The sequence below is a fragment of the Ascaphus truei genome, chromosome 7, assembly GCF_040206685.1.
Source record: "Ascaphus truei isolate aAscTru1 chromosome 7, aAscTru1.hap1, whole genome shotgun sequence".
Lineage (NCBI taxonomy): Eukaryota > Metazoa > Chordata > Amphibia > Anura > Ascaphidae > Ascaphus > Ascaphus truei.
The window spans coordinates 19,517,159-19,539,006 of record NC_134489.1 but is presented as its reverse complement, the minus strand read 5'-3'; the positions used below and the strand labels follow the sequence as shown (position 1 = coordinate 19,539,006).

General features: G+C 51.9%; 1 protein-coding gene across 5 annotated transcripts in view; it reads left to right on the top strand.

Moving 5' to 3' along the window:
• The window catches only part of ERBB4 (erb-b2 receptor tyrosine kinase 4), a 701,260-nt gene that overhangs the window by 599,133 nt on the left and 80,279 nt on the right, over positions 1–21,848 (top strand). For all 5 annotated transcript variants that reach the window (XM_075607205.1, XM_075607203.1, XM_075607206.1 and 2 more), the window contains 2 exons: positions 31–153; positions 15,821–15,919. In XM_075607205.1, the coding sequence (XP_075463320.1) occupies positions 31–153; positions 15,821–15,919 (222 nt within the window). The remainder of the gene's footprint in view (positions 1–30; positions 154–15,820; positions 15,920–21,848) is intronic.

Below are 21,848 nucleotides of genomic sequence, written 5' to 3'. Positions count from 1 at the left end.
TATCCTGGCTCGGTTTTTTTTTTTTTTTAGCTGGTGGAACCATTGACCCCAAGCGGCACAGCTCCAAACCAGGCCCAGCTGAGGATCCTAAAGGAAACCGAGCTGAAGAGGGTCAAAATCCTGGGGTCTGGTGCTTTTGGGACTGTGTACAAGGTACAAGTTACAGTGAAAAGCAGTGTAGAGAACAGAGATAGAGATCTGGGACAGGTACAGAAGGAAAGAGAAAAGGACTAGTCACAGTGAGAGAGCAGAGGGGACAGAGACTGAAGGAACAGTCACAGTGAGAGAGCAGAGGGGACAGAGACAGAAGGAACAGTCACAGTGAGAGAGCAGAGGGGACAGAGACAGAAGGACCGGTCACAGTAAGAGAGCAGAGGGGACAGAGACTGAAGGAACAGTCACAGTGAGAGAGCAGAGGGGACAGAGACAGAAGGAACAGTCACAGTGAGAGAGCAGAGGGGACAGAGACAGAAGGAAAAGTCCCAGTGAGAGAGCAGAGGGGACAGAGACAGAAGGACCGGTCACAGTGAGAGAGCAGAGGGGACAGAGACTGAAGGAACAGTCACAGTAAGAGAGCAGAGGGGACAGAGACAGAAGGACCGGTCACAGTGAGAGAGCAGAGGGGACAGAGACTGAAGGAACAGTCACAGTAAGAGAGCAGAGGGGACAGAGACAGAAGGACCGGTCACAGTGAGAGAGCAGAGGGGACAGAGACAGAAGGACCGGTCACAGTGAGAGAGCAGAGGGGACAGAGACAGAAGGACCGGTCACAGTGAGAGAGCAGAGGGGACAGAGACAGAAGGACCGGCCACAGTGAGAGAGCAGAGGGAACAGAGACAGAAGGACCGGTCACAGTGAGAGAGCAGAGGAGACAGAAGGACCGGTCACAGTGAGAGAGCAGAGGGGACAGAGACAGAAGGAACAGTCACAGTGAGAGAGCAGAGGGGACAGAGACAGAAGGATCAGTCCCAGTGAGAGAGCAGAGGGGACAGAGACAGAAGGACCAGTCCCAGTGAGAGAGCAGAGGGGACAGAGACAGAAGGATCAGTCACACCGAGAGCAGAGGGGACAGAGACAGAAGGACCAGTCACAGTGAGAGAGCAGAGGGGACAGAGACAGAAGGAACAGTCACAGTGAGAGAGCAGAGGGGACAGAGACAGAAGGACCGGTCCCAGTGAGAGAGCAGAGGGGACAGAGACTGAAGGAACAGTCACAGTGAGAGAGCAGAGGGGACAGAGACAGAAGGACCGGTCACAGTGAGAGAGCAGAGGGGACAGAGACAGAAGGACCGGTCCCAGTGAGAGAGCAGAGGGGACAGAGACTGAAGGACCGGTCCCAGTGAGAGAGCAGAGGGGACAGAGACAGAAGGACCGGTCCCAGTGAGAGAGCAGAGGGGACAGAGACAGAAGGAACAGTCACAGTGAGAGAGCAGAGGGGACAGAGACAGAAGGACCGGTCACAGTGAGAGAGCAGAGGGGACAGGGACAGAAGGAACAGTCACAGTGAGAGAGCAGAGGGGACAGAGACAGAAGGACCGGTCACAGTGAGAGAGCAGAGGGGACAGAGACAGAAGGACCAGTCACACCGAGAGCAGAGGGGACAGAGACAGAAGGACCGGTCACAGTGAGAGAGCAGAGGGGACAGAGACAGAAGGACCAGTCACAGTGAGAGAGCAGAGGGGACAGAGACAGAAGGACCGGTCACAGTGAGAGAGCAGAGGGGACAGAGACAGAAGGACCGGTCACAGTGAGAGAGCAGAGGGGACAGAGACAGAAGGACTGGTCACAGTGAGAGAGCAGAGGGGACAGAGACAGAAGGACTGGTCACAGTGAGAGAGCAGAGGGTACAGAGACAGAAGGACCGGTCACAGTGAGAGAGCAGAGGGGACAGAGACAGAAGGACCAGTCACAGTGAGAGAGCAGAGGGGACAGAGACAGAAGGACCGGTCACAGTGAGAGAGCAGAGGGGACAGAGACAGAAGGACCGGTCCCAGTGAGAGAGCAGAGGGGACAGAGACAGAAGGAACAGTCACAGTGAGAGAGCAGAGGGGACAGAGACAGAAGGACCGGTCACAGTGAGAGAGCAGAGGGGACAGGGACAGAAGGACCGGTCACAGTGAGAGAGCAGAGGGGACAGAGACAGAAGGACCGGTCACAGTGAGAGAGCAGAGGGGACAGAGACAGAAGGACCGGTCACAGTGAGAGAGCAGAGGGGACAGAGACTGAAGGAACAGTCACAGTGAGAGAGCAGAGGGGACAGAGACAGAAGGACCGGTCACAGTGAGAGAGCAGAGGGGACAGAGACAGAAGGACCGGTCCCAGTGAGAGAGCAGAGGGGACAGAGACAGAAGGACCAGTCACAGTGAGAGAGCAGAGGGGACAGAGACAGAAGGACCGGTCACAGTGAGAGAGCAGAGGGGACAGAGACAGACGGACCGGTCACAGTGAGAGAGCAGAGGGGACAGAGACAGAAGGAACAGTCACAGTGAGAGAGCAGAGGGGACAGAGACAGAAGGACCGGTCACAGTAAGAGAGCAGAGGGGACAGAGACTGAAGGAACAGTCACAGTGAGAGAGCAGAGGGGACAGAGACAGAAGGAACAGTCACAGTGAGAGAGCAGAGGGGACAGAGACAGAAGGAAAAGTCCCAGTGAGAGAGCAGAGGGGACAGAGACAGAAGGACCGGTCCCAGTGAGAGAGCAGAGGGGACAGAGACTGAAGGAACAGTCACAGTAAGAGAGCAGAGGGGACAGAGACAGAAGGACCGGTCACAGTGAGAGAGCAGAGGGGACAGAGACTGAAGGAACAGTCACAGTAAGAGAGCAGAGGGGACAGAGACAGAAGGACCGGTCACAGTGAGAGAGCAGAGGGGACAGAGACAGAAGGACCGGTCACAGTGAGAGAGCAGAGGGGACAGAGACAGAAGGACCGGTCACAGTGAGAGAGCAGAGGGGACAGAGACAGAAGGACCGGCCACAGTGAGAGAGCAGAGGGAACAGAGACAGAAGGACCGGTCACAGTGAGAGAGCAGAGGAGACAGAAGGACCGGTCACAGTGAGAGAGCAGAGGGGACAGAGACAGAAGGAACAGTCACAGTGAGAGAGCAGAGGGGACAGAGACAGAAGGATCAGTCCCAGTGAGAGAGCAGAGGGGACAGAGACAGAAGGACCAGTCCCAGTGAGAGAGCAGAGGGGACAGAGACAGAAGGATCAGTCACACCGAGAGCAGAGGGGACAGAGACAGAAGGACCAGTCACAGTGAGAGAGCAGAGGGGACAGAGACAGAAGGACCGGTCCCAGTGAGAGAGCAGAGGGGACAGAGACAGAAGGATCAGTCACACCGAGAGCAGAGGGGACAGAGACAGAAGGACCAGTCTCAGTGAGAGAGCAGAGGGGACAGAGACAGAAGGAACAGTCACAGTGAGAGAGCAGAGGGGACAGAGACAGAAGGACCGGTCCCAGTGAGAGAGCAGAGGGGACAGAGACTGAAGGAACAGTCACAGTGAGAGAGCAGAGGGGACAGAGACAGAAGGACCGGTCACAGTGAGAGAGCAGAGGGGACAGAGACAGAAGGACCGGTCCCAGTGAGAGAGCAGAGGGGACAGAGACTGAAGGACCGGTCCCAGTGAGAGAGCAGAGGGGACAGAGACAGAAGGACCGGTCCCAGTGAGAGAGCAGAGGGGACAGAGACAGAAGGAACAGTCACAGTGAGAGAGCAGAGGGGACAGAGACAGAAGGACCGGTCACAGTGAGAGAGCAGAGGGGACAGGGACAGAAGGAACAGTCACAGTGAGAGAGCAGAGGGGACAGAGACAGAAGGACCGGTCACAGTGAGAGAGCAGAGGGGACAGAGACAGAAGGACCAGTCACACCGAGAGCAGAGGGGACAGAGACAGAAGGACCGGTCACAGTGAGAGAGCAGAGGGGACAGAGACAGAAGGACCAGTCACAGTGAGAGAGCAGAGGGGACAGAGACAGAAGGACCGGTCACAGTGAGAGAGCAGAGGGGACAGAGACAGAAGGACCGGTCACAGTGAGAGAGCAGAGGGGACAGAGACAGAAGGACTGGTCACAGTGAGAGAGCAGAGGGGACAGAGACAGAAGGACTGGTCACAGTGAGAGAGCAGAGGGTACAGAGACAGAAGGACCGGTCACAGTGAGAGAGCAGAGGGGACAGAGACAGAAGGACCAGTCACAGTGAGAGAGCAGAGGGGACAGAGACAGAAGGACCGGTCACAGTGAGAGAGCAGAGGGGACAGAGACAGAAGGACCGGTCCCAGTGAGAGAGCAGAGGGGACAGAGACAGAAGGAACAGTCACAGTGAGAGAGCAGAGGGGACAGAGACAGAAGGACCGGTCACAGTGAGAGAGCAGAGGGGACAGGGACAGAAGGACCGGTCACAGTGAGAGAGCAGAGGGGACAGAGACAGAAGGACCGGTCACAGTGAGAGAGCAGAGGGGACAGAGACAGAAGGACCGGTCACAGTGAGAGAGCAGAGGGGACAGAGACTGAAGGAACAGTCACAGTGAGAGAGCAGAGGGGACAGAGACAGAAGGACCGGTCACAGTGAGAGAGCAGAGGGGACAGAGACAGAAGGACCGGTCCCAGTGAGAGAGCAGAGGGGACAGAGACAGAAGGACCAGTCACAGTGAGAGAGCAGAGGGGACAGAGACAGAAGGACCGGTCACAGTGAGAGAGCAGAGGGGACAGAGACAGACGGACCGGTCACAGTGAGAGAGCAGAGGGGACAGAGACTGAAGGAACAGTCACAGTGAGAGAGCAGAGGGGACAGAGACAGAAGGACCGGTCACAGTGAGAGAGCAGAGGGGACAGAGACAGAAGGACCGGTCCCAGTGAGAGAGCAGAGGGGACAGAGACAGAAGGACCAGTCACAGTGAGAGAGCAGAGGGGACAGAGACAGAAGGACCGGTCACAGTGAGAGAGCAGAGGGGACAGAGACAGAAGGACCGGTCCCAGTGAGAGAGCAGAGGGGACAGAGACAGAAGGACCGGTCACAGTGAGAGAGCAGAGGGGACAGAGACTGAAGGAACAGTCACAGTAAGAGAGCAGAGGGGACAGAGACAGAAGGACCGGTCACAGTGAGAGAGCAGAGGGAACAGAGACAGAAGGACCGGTCACAGTGAGAGAGCAGAGGGGACAGAGACAGAAGGAACAGTCAGAGTGAGAGAGCAGAGGGGACAGGGACAGAAGGATCAGTCACACCGAGAGCAGAGGGGACAGAGACAGAAGGACCGGTCCCAGTGAGAGAGCAGAGGGGACAGAGACAGAAGGACCGGTCACAGTGAGAGAGCAGAGGGGACAGAGACTGAAGGACCAGTCAGAGTGAGAGAGCAGAGGGGACAGGGACAGAAGAACCAGTCACAGTGAGAGAGCAGAGGGGACACAGACAGAAGGACCGGTCCCAGTGAGAGAGCAGAGGGGACAGAGACAGAAGGACCGGTCCCAGTGAGAGAGCAGAGGGGACAGAGACAGAAGGAACAGTCACAGTGAGAGAGCAGAGGGGACAGAGACAGAAGGACCAGTCACAGTGAGAGAGCAGAGGGGACACAGACAGAAGGACCGGTCCCAGTGAGAGAGCAGAGGGGACAGAGACAGAAGGACCGGTCACAGTGAGATAGCCGAGGGGACAGAGACAGAAGGAACAGTCACAGTGAGAGAGCAGAGGGGACAGAGACTGAAGGAACAGTCACAGTAAGAGAGCAGAGGGGACAGAGACAGAAGGACCGGTCCCAGTGAGAGAGCAGAGGGGACAGAGACAGAAGGACCAGTCACAGTGAGAGAGCAGAGGGGACAGAGACAGAAGGACCGGTCCCAGTGAGAGAGCAGAGGGGACAGAGACAGAAGGACCGGTCCCAGTGAGAGAGCAGAGGGGACAGAGACAGAAGGAACAGTCACAGTGAGAGAGCAGAGGGGACAGAGACAGAAGGACCAGTCACAGTGAGAGAGCAGAGGGGACAGAGACTGAAGGAACAGTCACAGTAAGAGAGCAGAGGGGACAGAGACAGAAGGACCGGTCCCAGTGAGAGAGCAGAGGGGACAGAGACAGAAGGACCAGTCACAGTGAGAGAGCAGAGGGGACACAGACAGAAGGACCGGTCCCAGTGAGAGAGCAGAGGGGACAGAGACAGAAGGACCGGTCACAGTGAGATAGCAGAGGGGACACAGACAGAAGCAACAGTCACAGTGAGAGAGCAGAGGGGACAGAGACTGAAGGAACAGTCACAGTAAGAGAGCAGAGGGGACAGAGACAGAAGGACCGGTCCCAGTGAGAGAGCAGAGGGGACAGAGACAGAAGGACCAGTCACAGTGAGAGAGCAGAGGGGACACAGACAGAAGGACCGGTCCCAGTGAGAGAGCAGAGGGGACAGAGACAGAAGGAACAGTCACAGTGAGAGAGCAGAGGGGACAGAGACAGAAGGACCAGTCACAGTGAGAGAGCAGAGGGGACAGAGACTGAAGGAACAGTCACAGTAAGAGAGCAGAGGGGACAGAGACAGAAGGACCGGTCCCAGTGAGAGAGCAGAGGGGACAGAGACTGAAGGAACAGTCACAGTAAGAGAGCAGAGGGGACAGAGACAGAAGGACCGGTCCCAGTGAGAGAGCAGAGGGGACAGAGACAGAAGGAACAGTCACAGTGAGAGAGCAGAGGGGACAGAGACTGAAGGAACAGTCACAGTAAGAGAGCAGAGGGGACAGAGACAGAAGGACCGGTCCCAGTGAGAGAGCAGAGGGGACAGAGACAGAAGGACCAGTCACAGTGAGAGAGCAGAGGGGACACAGACAGAAGGACCGGTCCCAGTGAGAGAGCAGAGGGGACAGAGACAGAAGGAACAGTCACAGTGAGAGAGCAGAGGGGACAGAGACAGAAGGACCAGTCAGAGTGAGAGAGCAGAGGGGACAGAGACTGAAGGAACAGTCACAGTAAGAGAGCAGAGGGGACAGAGACAGAAGGACCGGTCCCAGTGAGAGAGCAGAGGGGACAGAGACAGAAGGACCAGTCACAGTGAGAGAGCAGAGGGGACACAGACAGAAGGACCGGTCCCAGTGAGAGAGCAGAGGGGACAGAGACAGAAGGACCGGTCACAGTGAGAGAGCAGAGGGGACAGAGACAGAAGGAACAGTCACAGTGAGAGAGCAGAGGGGACAGAGACAGAAGGACCAGTCACAGTGAGAGAGCAGAGGGGACAGAGACTGAAGGAACAGTCACAGTAAGAGAGCAGAGGGGACAGAGACAGAAGGACCGGTCCCAGTGAGAGAGCAGAGGGGACAGAGACTGAAGGAACAGTCACAGTAAGAGAGCAGAGGGGACAGAGACAGAAGGACCGGTCCCAGTGAGAGAGCAGAGGGGACAGAGACAGAAGGACCAGTCACAGTGAGAGAGCAGAGGGGACACAGACAGAAGGACCGGTCCCAGTGAGAGAGCAGAGGGGACAGAGACAGAAGGACCGGTCACAGTGAGATAGCAGAGGGGACAGAGACAGAAGGAACAGTCACAGTGAGAGAGCAGAGGGGACAGAGACTGAAGGAACAGTCACAGTAAGAGAGCAGAGGGGACAGGGACAGAAGGACCGGTCCCAGTGAGAGAGCAGAGGGGACAGAGACAGAAGGACCAGTCACAGTGAGAGAGCAGAGGGGACACAGACAGAAGGACCGGTCCCAGTGAGAGAGCAGAGGGGACAGAGACAGAAGGAACAGTCACAGTGAGAGAGCAGAGGGGACAGAGACAGAAGGACCAGTCACAGTGAGAGAGCAGAGGGGACAGAGACTGAAGGAACAGTCACAGTAAGAGAGCAGAGGGGACAGAGACAGAAGGACCGGTCCCAGTGAGAGAGCAGAGGGGACAGAGACTGAAGGAACAGTCACAGTAAGAGAGCAGAGGGGACAGAGACTGAAGGAACAGTCACAGTAAGAGAGCAGAGGGAACAGAGCCAGAAGGACCGGTCACAGTGAGAGAGCAGAGGGGACAGAGACAGAAGGACCGGTCACAGTGAGAGAGCAGAGGGGACATAGACAGAAGGACCGGTCACAGTGAGAGAGCAGAGGGGACACAGACAGAAGGACCGGTCCCAGTGAGAGAGCAGAGGGGACAGAGACAGAAGGAACAGTCACAGTGAGAGAGCAGAGGGGACAGAGACTGAAGGAACAGTCACAGTAAGAGAGCAGAGGGGACAGAGACAGAAGGACCGGTCCCAGTGAGAGAGCAGAGGGGACAGAGACTGAAGGAACAGTCACAGTAAGAGAGCAGAGGGAACAGAGCCAGAAGGACCGGTCACAGTGAGAGAGCAGAGGGGACAGAGACAGAAGGACCGGTCACAGTGAGAGAGCAGAGGGGACATAGACAGAAGGACCGGTCACAGTAAGAGAGCAGAGGGAACAGAGCCAGAAGGACCGGTCACAGTGAGAGAGCAGAGGGGACAGAGACAGAAGGACCGGTCACAGTGAGAGAGCAGAGGGGACATAGACAGAAGGACCGGTCACAGTGAGAGAGCAGAGGGGACAGAGACAGAAGGACCGGTCACAGTCAGAGAGCAGAGGGGACAGAGACTGAAGAACCAGTCACAGTGAGAGAGCAGAGGGGACAGAGACAGAAGGACCGGTCACAGTCAGAGAGCAGAGGGGACGGAGACTGAAGGACCGGTCCCAGTGAGAGAGCAGAGGGGACAGAGACTGAAGGAACAGTCACAGTAAGAGAGCAGAGGGGACAGAGACAGAAGGACCGGTCACAGTGAGAGAGCAGAGGGAACAGAGACAGAAGGAACAGTCACAGTAAGAGAGCAGAGGGGACAGGGACAGAAGGACCGGTCCCAGTGAGAGAGCAGAGGGGACAGAGACAGAAGGACCAGTCACAGTGAGAGAGCAGAGGGGACACAGACAGAAGGACCGGTCCCAGTGAGAGAGCAGAGGGGACAGAGACAGAAGGAACAGTCACAGTGAGAGAGCAGAGGGGACAGAGACAGAAGGACCAGTCACAGTGAGAGAGCAGAGGGGACAGAGACTGAAGGAACAGTCACAGTAAGAGAGCAGAGGGGACAGAGACAGAAGGACCGGTCCCAGTGAGAGAGCAGAGGGGACAGAGACTGAAGGAACAGTCACAGTAAGAGAGCAGAGGGGACAGAGACTGAAGGAACAGTCACAGTAAGAGAGCAGAGGGAACAGAGCCAGAAGGACCGGTCACAGTGAGAGAGCAGAGGGGACAGAGACAGAAGGACCGGTCACAGTGAGAGAGCAGAGGGGACATAGACAGAAGGACCGGTCACAGTGAGAGAGCAGAGGGGACAGAGACAGAAGGACCGGTCACAGTCAGAGAGCAGAGGGGACAGAGACTGAAGAACCAGTCACAGTGAGAGAGCAGAGGGGACAGAGACAGAAGGACCGGTCACAGTCAGAGAGCAGAGGGGACGGAGACTGAAGGACCGGTCCCAGTGAGAGAGCAGAGGGGACAGAGACTGAAGGAACAGTCACAGTAAGAGAGCAGAGGGGACAGAGACAGAAGGACCGGTCACAGTGAGAGAGCAGAGGGAACAGAGACAGAAGGACCGGTCACAGTGAGAGAGCAGAGGGGACAGAGACAGAAGGACCGGTTACAGTCAGAGAGCAGAGGGGACAGAGACTGAAGAACCAGTCACAGTGAGAGAGCAGAGGGGACAGAGACAGAAGGACCGGTCACAGTGAGAGAGCAGAGGGGACAGAGACTGAAGGACCGGTCACAGTGAGAGAGCAGAGGGGACAGAGACTGAAGGACCGGTCACAGTGAGAGAGCAGAGGGGACACAGACAGAAGGACCGGTCCCAGTGAGAGAGCAGAGGGGACAGAGACAGAAGGACTAGTCACAGTGAGAGAGCAGAGGGGACAGAGACTGAAGAACCAGTCACAGTGAGAGAGCAGAGGGGACAGAGACAGAAGGACCGGTCACAGTGAGAGAGCAGAGGGGACAGAGACTGAAGGACCGGTCACAGTCAGAGAGCAGAGGGGACAGAGACTGAAGAACCAGTCACAGTGAGAGAGCAGAGGGGACAGAGACAGAAGGACCGGTCACAGTGAGAGAGCAGAGGGGACAGAGACTGAAGGACCGGTCACAGTGAGAGAGCAGAGGGGACACAGACAGAAGGACCGGTCCCAGTGAGAGAGCAGAGGGGACAGAGACAGAAGGACTAGTCACAGTGAGAGAGCAGAGGGGACAGAGACAGAAGGACCAGTCACAGTGAGAGAGCAGAGGGGACAGAGACAGAAGGACCGGTCACAGTGAGAGAGCAGAGGGGACAGAGACAGAAGGACCGGTCCAAGTGAGAGAGCAGAGGGGACAGAGACAGAAGGACCAGTCACAGTGAGAGAGCAGAGGGGACACAGACAGAAGGACCGGTCCCAGTGAGAGAGCAGAGGGGACAGAGACAGAAGGAACAGTCACAGTGAGAGAGCAGAGGGGACAGAGACAGAAGGACCAGTCACAGTGAGAGAGCAGAGGGGACAGAGACTGAAGGAACAGTCACAGTAAGAGAGCAGAGGGGACAGAGACAGAAGGACCGGTCCCAGTGAGAGAGCAGAGGGGACAGAGACTGAAGGAACAGTCACAGTAAGAGAGCAGAGGGGACAGAGACAGAAGGACCGGTCCCAGTGAGAGAGCAGAGGGGACAGAGACAGAAGGAACAGTCACAGTGAGAGAGCAGAGGGGACAGAGACTGAAGGAACAGTCACAGTAAGAGAGCAGAGGGGACAGAGACAGAAGGACCGGTCACAGTGAGAGAGCAGAGGGGACAGAGACAGAAGGACCAGTCACAGTGAGAGAGCAGAGGGGACACAGACAGAAGGACCGGTCCCAGTGAGAGTGCAGAGGGGACAGAGACAGAAGGAACAGTCACAGTGAGAGAGCAGAGGGGACAGAGACAGAAGGAACGGTCCCAGTGAGAGAGCAGAGGGGACAGAGACTGAAGGAACAGTAACAGTAAGAGAGCAGAGGGGACAGAGACTGAAGGAACAGTCACAGTAAGAGAGCAGAGGGAACAGAGCCAGAAGGACCGGTCACAGTGAGAGAGCAGAGGGGACAGAGACAGAAGGACCGGTCACAGTGAGAGAGCAGAGGGGACAGAGACAGAAGGACCAGTCACAGTGAGAGAGCAGAGGGGACAGAGACAGAAGGACCGGTCACAGTCAGAGAGCAGAGGGGACAGAGACTGAAGAACCAGTCACAGTGAGAGAGCAGAGGGGACAGAGACAGAAGGACCGGTCACAGTCAGAGAGCAGAGGGGACAGAGACTGAAGGACCGGTCCCAGTGAGAGAGCAGAGGGGACAGAGAATGAAGGAACAGTCACAGTAAGAGAGCAGAGGGGACAGAGACAGAAGGACCGGTCACAGTGAGAGAGCAGAGGGGACAGAGACTGAAGAACCAGTCACAGTGAGAGAGCAGAGGGGAAAGAGACAGAAGGACCGGTCACAGTCAGAGCAGAGGGGACAGAGACTGAAGGACCGGTCACAGTGAGAGAGCAGAGGGGACAGAGACTGAAGGACCGGTCACAGTGAGAGAGCAGAGGGGACAGAGACTGAAGGAACAGTCACAGTGAGAGAGCAGAGGGGACACAGACAGAGGGACTGGTCACAGTGAGAGAGCAGAGGGGACAGAGACTGAAGGACAAGTCACAGTGAGAGAGCAGAAGGGACAGAGACAGAAGGACCGGTCACAGTGAGAGAGCAGAGGGGACAGAGACAGAAGGAACGGTCACAGTGAGAGAGCAGAGGGGACAGAGACTGGAGGACCGGTCACAGTGAGAGAGCAGAGGGGACAGAGACAGAAGGACCGGTCCCAGTGAGAGAGCAGAGGGGACAGAGACAGAAGGACCAGTCACAGTGAGAGAGCAGAGGGGACAGAGAATGAAGGAACAGTCACAGTAAGAGAGCAGAGGGGACAGAGACAGAAGGACCGGTCACAGTGAGAGAGCAGAGGGGACAGAGACTGAAGAACCAGTCACAGTGAGAGAGCAGAGGGGAAAGAGACAGAAGGACCGGTCACAGTCAGAGCAGAGGGGACAGAGACTGAAGGACCGGTCACAGTGAGAGAGCAGAGGGGACAGAGACTGAAGGACCGGTCACAGTGAGAGAGCAGAGGGGACAGAGACTGAAGGAACAGTCACAGTGAGAGAGCAGAGGGGACACAGACAGAGGGACTGGTCACAGTGAGAGAGCAGAGGGGACAGAGACTGAAGGACAAGTCACAGTGAGAGAGCAGAAGGGACAGAGACAGAAGGACCGGTCACAGTGACAGAGACAGAAGGAACGGTCACAGTGAGAGAGCAGAGGGGACAGAGACTGGAGGACCGGTCACAGTGAGAGAGCAGAGGGGACAGAGACAGAAGGACCGGTCCCAGTGAGAGAGCAGAGGGGACAGAGACAGAAGGACCAGTCACAGTGAGAGAGAAGAGGGGACAGAGACTGGAGGACCAGTCACAGTGAGAGAGCAGAGGGGACAGAGACTGGAGGACCAGTCACAGTGAGAGAGCAGAGGGGACAGAGACTGGAGGACCGGTCACAGTGAGAGAGCAGAGGGGACAGAGACAGAAGGACCGGTCACAGTCAGAGAGCAGAGGGGACAGAGACAGAAGGACCGGTCACAGTCAGAGAGCAGAGGGGACAGAGACAGAAGGACCGGTCCCAGTGAGAGAGCAGAGGGGACAGAGACTGAAGGACTGGTCACAGTGAGAGAGCAGAGGGGACAGAGACAGAAGGACCGGTCACAGTGAGAGAGCAGAGGGGACAGACTAAAGGACCGGTCCCAGTGAGAGAGCAAAGGGGACAGGGTGACAGTTATTGTGAGATGTAGCATATCGGACAGAGATGGGGCAACGACAGAATAGAGTCATTACAAGTAGGGGAGAGAGATTGAATGAGATTGAATGACAGCAATAAGTGACCGTGACAGAGGGAGAGTCGTGGTGACAAGGAACACAGGGGACAAGATAGAAGACAATAATAGAGAATAAATATAATGTTATAATGTGTGGGGTTTAGCTATTATTCTAAGCACTGGAGGCGGGTACTAATACACTGCCACTGAACAAGGTTCATACATCGTGGGATGAAATGCCCCATATACTGCACGATGCATTTTAAGGTAGCTACCTACCCCATTCCCCTCTGTGTGCAACGGTTAGTCTCCTGGCAGAAAATCTGAAAGAACTACTGACAGAAAAAAAATAGTTTCCCCAACCTGTTGCAATGATGCGCCCGACTTTCAGAATAGGGACGTTAGGATTTCATTGGGGTTATCACAAATAGAAGCTTCTGTAATTGGTGGTACAGTAAGTAAACTGCAGGGACGGAACAGAAGGAGGGTGGGCGGAACAAGAACCGTATTCTAATATCATATCAGTGGCAAACGTATCAACTAAACCCAGCATGCACAGAAGCAGCAGCGAACTCCCCAGCCTGCTCCGTCTCACGCACAATCTAGTTACACAACAAAGCTGCTTCTTTATCCAGGGATGCTCTGGCCAGGAGCTGTTTGCATTTTGCTCGTCTGCCTGCTGCAAACACCCGGCATTGATATTCAGCGGGCAGGTGTTTGCCAGCATCCCCAGAGTTGGCCATATTCTCAGCCACATGGTTACTTCTGTAGCACTTTGCATACTGCAGGAGTGACATACTACAGTGTACGTGTGTATTCTCAGCAGCAGGTCATCTGTGACAGGGGCATAGAAAGCCCTTCAGTACCCTTTACTTTAGTACTAAACGGGTTACAACATCATTGCTAATTTAAGTGGGCAGAAAGGTAGCACTACAAAAGATCATCACAGTGTGTTTACAGTGTGTGTGTATATATATGTATGTGTGTATATATATATATATATATATCTATATCTATATATATATATATATCTATATATATATATATCCACAAGATGGGCGCGCACACTGGGTAAAGAGCATTACAAGAGGCAGTCATGGTGCATTGTAAAGGAGATAAGGGATAGTCAAATAAGGTCATGAAAGATCTGTAATTCCGACACAACCCTCAGATACAGCAAAAAGGTGAATTAATTATATCCAAAATGCACACAGGCCCTATGTTCCTTTTTGACATAATACATTTACCTGGTTGCTTTATCTCAGGGTTGTCCTGGTATCATAGAGAGAGACTGAGAGAGGGAGAGGGAGAGGGAGAGAGAGACTGAGAGAGAGAGACTGAGAGAGAGAGACTGAAAGAGAGAGACTGAGAGAGTGAGAGAGAGAGTGAGAGAGAGAGAGTGAGAGAGAGAGACTGAAAGAGAGAGACTGAAAGAGAGAGACTGAAAGAGAGAGACTGAAGGAGAGAGTGAGAGAGAGAGAGAGACTGAGAAAGAGAGAGAGACTGAGAGAGAGAGGGACTGAGAGAGAGGGACTGAGAGAGAGAGACTGAAAGAGAGAGACTGAAAGAGAGAGACTGAAAGAGAGAGACTGAGAGAGTGAGAGAGAGAGAGCGAGAGTGAGAGAGAGACTGAGAGAGAGACTGAGAAAGAGAGAGAGACTGAGAGAGAGAGGGACTGAGAGAGAGAGACAGAGAGACTGAGAGAGAGAGAGACTGACTGAGAGAGAGACTGACTGAGAGAGAGACTGACTGAGAGAGAGACTGACTGAGAGAGAGACTGACTGAGAGAGAGACTGACTGAGAGACTGTTGATGCCATGTTTAATAGAGTAATGGGAGAAGTCTGTGTGGCGGTTTAGAGTCTGGTCATGTGATTACTGAATGAGATAAGCAGATACATTACCACCGCGGCTCCTCTGTGTGTTTAAGAAGGGACAGGAGGTGCATGATGGGCAGGTATATCTTAGCTATGGCCTGTGTGACAATACACAGAGCAGGAGCCGATCTCTGGAGGCCGCACATCAAGCTTCAAAGGTGGCTGCTTTGACATTAAATTAATACATTTTGATTCATTTTACATAAGCAGCAACAATGTATCTAAGTACTTGGCTTTCTTGAATAGTTGAGAGATACTAGGAGTGGCTGCTTGGAGCAACAGGAGGAGGTAGGAGAGACGTTACATAGAACAATGCAATGTACAATGTCTTTATTTCATGCCAAACATCGTTAGGTTATGCTGAGTAAAGCACAGAGTGAAGCAGATAGAGAACGCAGGATGTGCCCGACTGACACAGATCCCCAAACTGGCTTCATTCATCCCATCGTCACATTGCCATACAGGGGTTCGTCTGAAGACATGGATTCTGGGTAGTGACATGCAAATGAGCGCCCTGGGCGTCTCACTTTTAGCTTCCTAGCAGCTGTTACATGCTCTCCTTGCAGCTCTTGCCTGCTGCAATGCGCATGTGCTACAGCTAAGCCTGGGACAAAGTAGCATAGAACCAGTGAAACTCACTCACAGGCAGGTTTGGGGACCTGTGCTAGACACGCAGATACGCTCATGGCTTCTCTATCTTTGCTGTATTATTTCTTGCCATAAAAGTCTTAATATTTTTATGCCCAAGTTACATAGCTGGGGTGAAAGGGGGGTCCATATCTACTAAGTGCTACTATACCATATGTCACCTTTTAACATCAGAAGACACCTACAGGCAGTTCAAGAGAACGAGCCACAAGATGTTTACCGGCACCTTCCTGTGCCGGAGCACATCCCCGTTCCCTTGAACTGCCTGTAGGTGTCTTCTGACGTTAAAAGGTGTCTTACGGTATAGTACCACTATACTTGTGACATACAGTATCACCCCTAAGTCTTACATGCAATACAAAGGCTTACTGACGGAACAGTAAGTCACTGTGCAGTGTTAATACTCTGTGCTTGGTACAGGTATTGATCTCTGTCTTCTTGTTCAGGGTATCTGGGTCCCTGAGGGCGAGACGGTGAAGATCCCTGTGGCCATCAAGATCCTCAATGAGGCAACGGGTCCGAAAGCCAATGCTGAGTTCATGGATGTGAGTATCATGGTGACGCTGCTTCTCCCTGGGAGCGGAGAAGGGGGGGAGGGCTGAGAAGCGGGATCAGGGGGGAGACAAAGTGACCGCTGGGTGCAAGATGGATGGGTACATCGCTAACCCCAAAGCAAGGCCACCCATAAAACACAGCGACCCGGCCTGCAGACGAGTGCTGTGACTTTAAATCCTTCCTTTATCTTTTAACTATCATCATCCAGCTCAAATTGTTAACCTCTTACCTGCCGGAGTGGTTTGCAATTCACAGCAAAGGCAATTTGAAGGCGGATAAAAAACCACTTTGGCCCACCTTGTCTTCCTATTTTCCTATTATTAATTATTATCTCCTGCAAAAACCGCAGACCCTATTTGATCCATGTCTTGCCTTCATATTTAGTGCAGAGGAAATGAGCGCTTCATTATTAGGTGATCCCTTTTTTTATTTGGACTAACAATTGACATTATAAGACAGGGGGCTCAACTCCAGTCCTCAAGACCCCCCTAACAGGTCAGGTTTTAAGGATATCCCTGCTTCAGCACAGGTGGCTCAATCAGTAGCGCAGTCAAAGTCCGAGCCACTGATTGAGCCCCCTGTGCTGAAGCAGAGATAGCCTTAAAAGCTGGCGTGTTGGCGGGGGGTCTTGAGGACTGGAGTTGAGCACCCAGTTATAAGACAAACCTTCGGGATCTCTCCTGCCTGCCTCAGTTCCAGCAATACTGATTTGTTTAACACAAATGTAAAAAAAAAAAAGCAAGATAACAATCTCAGGCAGGAGAGGTGGAGAATTAATGGACATGAGACTGGTAAAAAAACAGACAGGCCAAAAAATGGATGAAAGGGAGAGTGAGAAATGTGAAGAGCGTGTAGGACCATCCATCCCACATCTTAGAAGGCTATCTTGTTTTTTTACATCTGTGTTAAACTCCTGGGATCTGTGTAAATCAGTATTGCCGACCCGAGGAAGAGAGGGAACTCCCGAAAGCTTGTCTTATAACAGGGCTGCTCAAGACCCCCCAACAGGTCAGGTTTTAAGGACATCCCAGCTTTGACCGAGCTACTGATTGAGCCACCTGTGCTGAAGCAGAGAGCCACTAATTGAGCCACCTGTGCTGAGCTGGGATATCCTTAAAACCTGACCTTTTGTGGGGGGGGGGAGGGGGCTTGAGGACTGGAGTTGAGCACCACTGTCTTATAATATCAATTGTTAGTCCAAATAAAAAAGGGATCACCTAATACTGAAGAACTCATTTCCTCTGCACTATCGCAACGGGACCAACAGGGCTACGTCTACTTCATTCATTCCATATTTAGGAAAGCTTTGTGTCTGTCTCAAGCATTTCTTAGTTCCCTTACCGTATTAGCCCCTACCACCTCTGCTGGGGGCTATTCCACGTCTCCACCACCCTTTCTGTAAAGAAGCACTTCCTCACATTTCCCCAGAGCCTGCAGCTTTACAGCACGACCTCCTGTCCTAGCGCTTCTCTTTCCCTGCGATGTGCTTCCCTCCTGCCCGGCGCTGGGACCCTGTATGAATTTGAAAGGACCCTGTTTAATACTGGCAGTCGGGAAGCCTTTAAGCACAAGCTGCTCATTCTCGAGCTCGCTTTCTATTAGCTGCTTCACCAGCTTGCATAAATCTGTCTTTATGGCCCATAATTATCTTTCATCTGTCCTTTCATTACTCGCTTCAAATGCTGCAGGAGGCTATCAAGATGCCCATCACACGGGGATGATCTGAGCATTGGGCCACGCCACTTGTGATCCATGGTTTACTGGAGAGGCGACCGGTCATCAGTGGTTGAAGTGTGATAGCATTCAGTGCTGCTGAGTATCTCTCGTTTTCCATTTGAAAAACAACGTTTCCAATCCTACTTTATTCTCAAACCAGAAATCAGTGTTCTGCAGTGGTGAATCTACAATGTTTCTTATAGACAAGTCTTTCGAAAGCGCCTTCATCGGCACTGATGTTTTAGTAGATGTGTTGGTCCTATTGCAGGTTGTGACCCCTTTGAGGGGGGGAAACTTTATAAAGTACAGAGCTTTCGAGACACTTGAGGAAGGCACCTGCGAGGTTTGGAAAGCTCTGTACACTATGCATAAAGACCTCTAATGTTGGTCCAATAGAAGGTATCACAACCTACAATACATCTACAAAGCCATAAAAGAAGAAGCGAGAGAACCAAAGAGAGGAGGTGATCCCGTGGCAAACAATCGGTTAACGGCCTGATAAATTCTGTGCAAAGGGAAGGTAATTTGGCAATGGGGCAGTCGTTTTTGCACCCCTTAACGCTCACTAATGGATCCCTAATGACTGTAATGACATAATGTGTGTTAGTAAATAGAATTGACTGATCCATTCAGGGGAGAGATGAACGGAACAGCATTAAGGGAAGGAAGAAAAAAAAAAAAAACCCTTACAAACCTTTGAGATTCACAATACAAGCTATTTCTACTAAAACTACTGAACTCATTTCAGATGGAATATTCCATTCTGTTGCTCACAATGAGGCTGTTTCTAAGGAAACGCGTCTGGCTGGGGGGCATCGTTCCTTAACGAGATTCATTACCCCTTCCTCCCAAGAAGCAGTTAAACGGCCTGGATGCAGCTCTTTCTGCCGGCATCACTGATCTGAGCTTACGTCCTTCTGTACACTGCATGCCTGGCATATCTCTGTGGACACCATGGAAAAACGATGGAGACGGTTCCCCTGCGGTTCCATATTTTTGTAGATCTCTGTGCTGTCGTCTTGAGTCTTGAGAATGTAGGTTGTAGGAACAACCAATGCATACACATGAATGCACTTATTATATAAATGGGTAACGTGTTCTGACTTGGTGAGGGACTAGAGAACAGGTTTTGGAGCCTTCTTCCACAGGGGTAAGGGAAATCCTACAGATATGTGTCTTCCTGAAGACACATTGGGGAAAAGACATGCATACGGCATAAACGGTTTTGCCCTCTCTAGAGGTTATCCGTATGTCGGAGTTCTTGAGCGGCTCTTAACTGCAAACCAGGCGCAATAAGAGACTGTTAAGTGAGAGTAAAGCACTGTGCTTTGAAGTGGACTCTTCCACTTTACAGCCCAGTGTGACCTTGGACATTGTCCAATGTCACGACTCTGTCATTGTTTGTATCTGATGCTTTGGATTGTTTCGGAAGCTCATACTATACCTGCATTATCACCCTTATTGTTCGAAATAACCTTTACATGGAAAATACAAGTAATAGTGTTTTACTTTACACAGTGCAGTGTACACTTGCAGTCACTGTTGATAACTACATAGCTATGCAAGCAGCTAAAGCACAATGGGGTCTATGTATCCAGAAAGTGATCTTGCGCTGATGCATTTACATCACGTTCTTTCTGCCTGCATATTCATTAAGTGCATTTCTACTGTTAAAGAATATGCCGAGCTAGCATTCTGCTCTTAACAAAAGAAAAACGCTTACTGTATACTGTACAACCTTTACAGTGACGGCAAAAACCGTCAAGGAAAGTAACGCATGACGCACAGATAATGGTGCAACTAAGATTACCGCGTAGAATAGATGCTGCCTAGCACAGTTAGTTTTTCAGCACAATTTGCACTTACAGTGTGTGTGTGTATATATATATATTCTCAAACACACACACACACACACACACACACATATATATATGCATATATATATGCTTGAATACTTGGAGCCAATATATAAGATGAAATGATTCATATTCATTCAATGTTGGCCAATGGGGTTTATTGGGGATTATCTTCCTTCTCCCTGAGCACCAACAATCAGATTGTAAGCTCTTTGGGTAAGTTCTTAGAAGCTACCTGTATATTGTGTTTCCAGCATAATGTGCTGCTCTGTCCCGGTTACATAACGAATAGGAGATGCCCCGAGCGTTCGGTTAATTGTGTGTCCTCTTAACCCCTTTGGTGCTCCCACTTTAACTCCCTAACCCAACCCACACACACACTGTGCCCCAAAGGAGGGAGCCACTGTGAATAATAAGCATGTTTGCAAGCAAGCCGGTTGTGCTATTGGCGGATGTCTCCTCTATGATTAATACACCACTTTATGTAACCCCTCTAAATCTGAGTGTTCCATTAGGCATTCAGAAATAATTACTAGCTACAAGTGGAAGGCTTACATGGGCAGGTTCCCCAGTGTCCCTATGCTCCTCAGCATGTTGTCTGCGTGACTGATGTAGGACCGGCCGCGGAGAATGGGACATGTAGTTCTGATTGGCTTGGGGGGGGGGGGGAGGGGGAGTGTGTGGGGGGGGGGGGCACAAAATAAGAGCCAGGGGGGCAATATGTTGCTGGAAATGGAAACACACAGATCTGCTTTTATTTCTTCTGGGCTGCGTGAGAGAAAGGTGGGTGGGAATACACAGGAAAAAAAGACTTCAGATGCTTTTCTTTAATCACTTTTATAATTAAAATCCAGGGGATTACCGCAGTGTTTTACAAGTCACTAACGTGACATTATTTTTCTGGGCACGGACCGGTACGGGGATTAGGAGGAGGCCGCGTGGGTTATGATTACATCGCGAAAGTTTTAGCAGTTCTGTAAATAGTGCGATATTAACCCCTTCGAGGCCTGATGAACACAGGTGGCAAAGAGGCTATTATATAGGAGTGAATGCTGAGGTCATGCTAGGCATGCGCGCTGCCAGCCTAGCCCTTACCCTAATATGCCATCCTTATCCTAATATGCCATCCTTATCCTAATATGCCATCCTTACCCTAATATGCCATCCTTACCCTAATATGCCATCCTTATCCTAATATGCCATCCTTATCCTAATATGCCATCCTTACCCTAATATGCCATCCTTATCCTAATATGCCAGCCTAACCCTTACCCTAATATGCTAGCCTTATCCTAATATGCCAGCCTAGCCCTTACCCTAATATGCCAGCCTAATCCTAATATGCCAGCCTAACCCTTACCCTAATATGCCATCCTTATCCTAATATGCCAGCCTAACCCTTACCCCAATATGCCACCCTTATCCTAATATGCCAGCCTAACCCTTACCCCAATATGCCAGCCTAATCCTGATATGCCAGCCTTATCCTAATATGCCAGCCGAACCCTTACCCCAATATGCCATCCTTATCCTAATATGCCAGCCTAACCCTTACCCCAATATGCCATCCTTATCCTAATATGCCAGCCGAACCCTTACCCCAATATGCCAGCCTAATCCTGATATGCCAGCCTAACCCTTACCCCAATATGCCAGCCTTATCCTAATATGCCAGCCTTATCCTAATATGCCAGCCTAGCCCTTACCCTAATATGCCATCCTTACCCTAATATGCCATCCTTATCCTAATATGCCATCCTTATCCTAATATGCCATCCTTATCCTAATATGCCATCCTAATCCTAATATGCCATCCTTATCCTAATATGCCAGCCTAACCCTTATCCCAATATGCCAGCCTAATCCTGATATGCCAGCCTTATCCTAATATGCCAGCCTAACCCTTACCCCAATATGCCACCCTAATCCTAATATGCCAGCCTAACCCTTACCCCAATATGCCAGCCTAATCCTAATATGCCAGCCTAACCCTTACCCCAATATGCCATCCTTATCCTAATATGCCATCCTAACCCTTACCCTAATATGCCAGCCTAATCCTAATATGCCAGCCTAACCATTACCCCAATATGCCATCCTTATCCTAATATGCCAGCCTAACCCTTAACCCAATATGCCATCCTTATCCTAATATGCCAGCCTAACCCTTACCCCAATATGCCACCCTAATCATAATATGCCATCCTAACCCTTACCTTAATATGCCATCCTTATCCTAATATGCCAGCCTAACCCTTAACCCAATATGCCACCCTAATCATAATATGCCATCCTAACCCTTACCCCAATATGCCACCCTAATCATAATATGCCATCCTAACCCTTA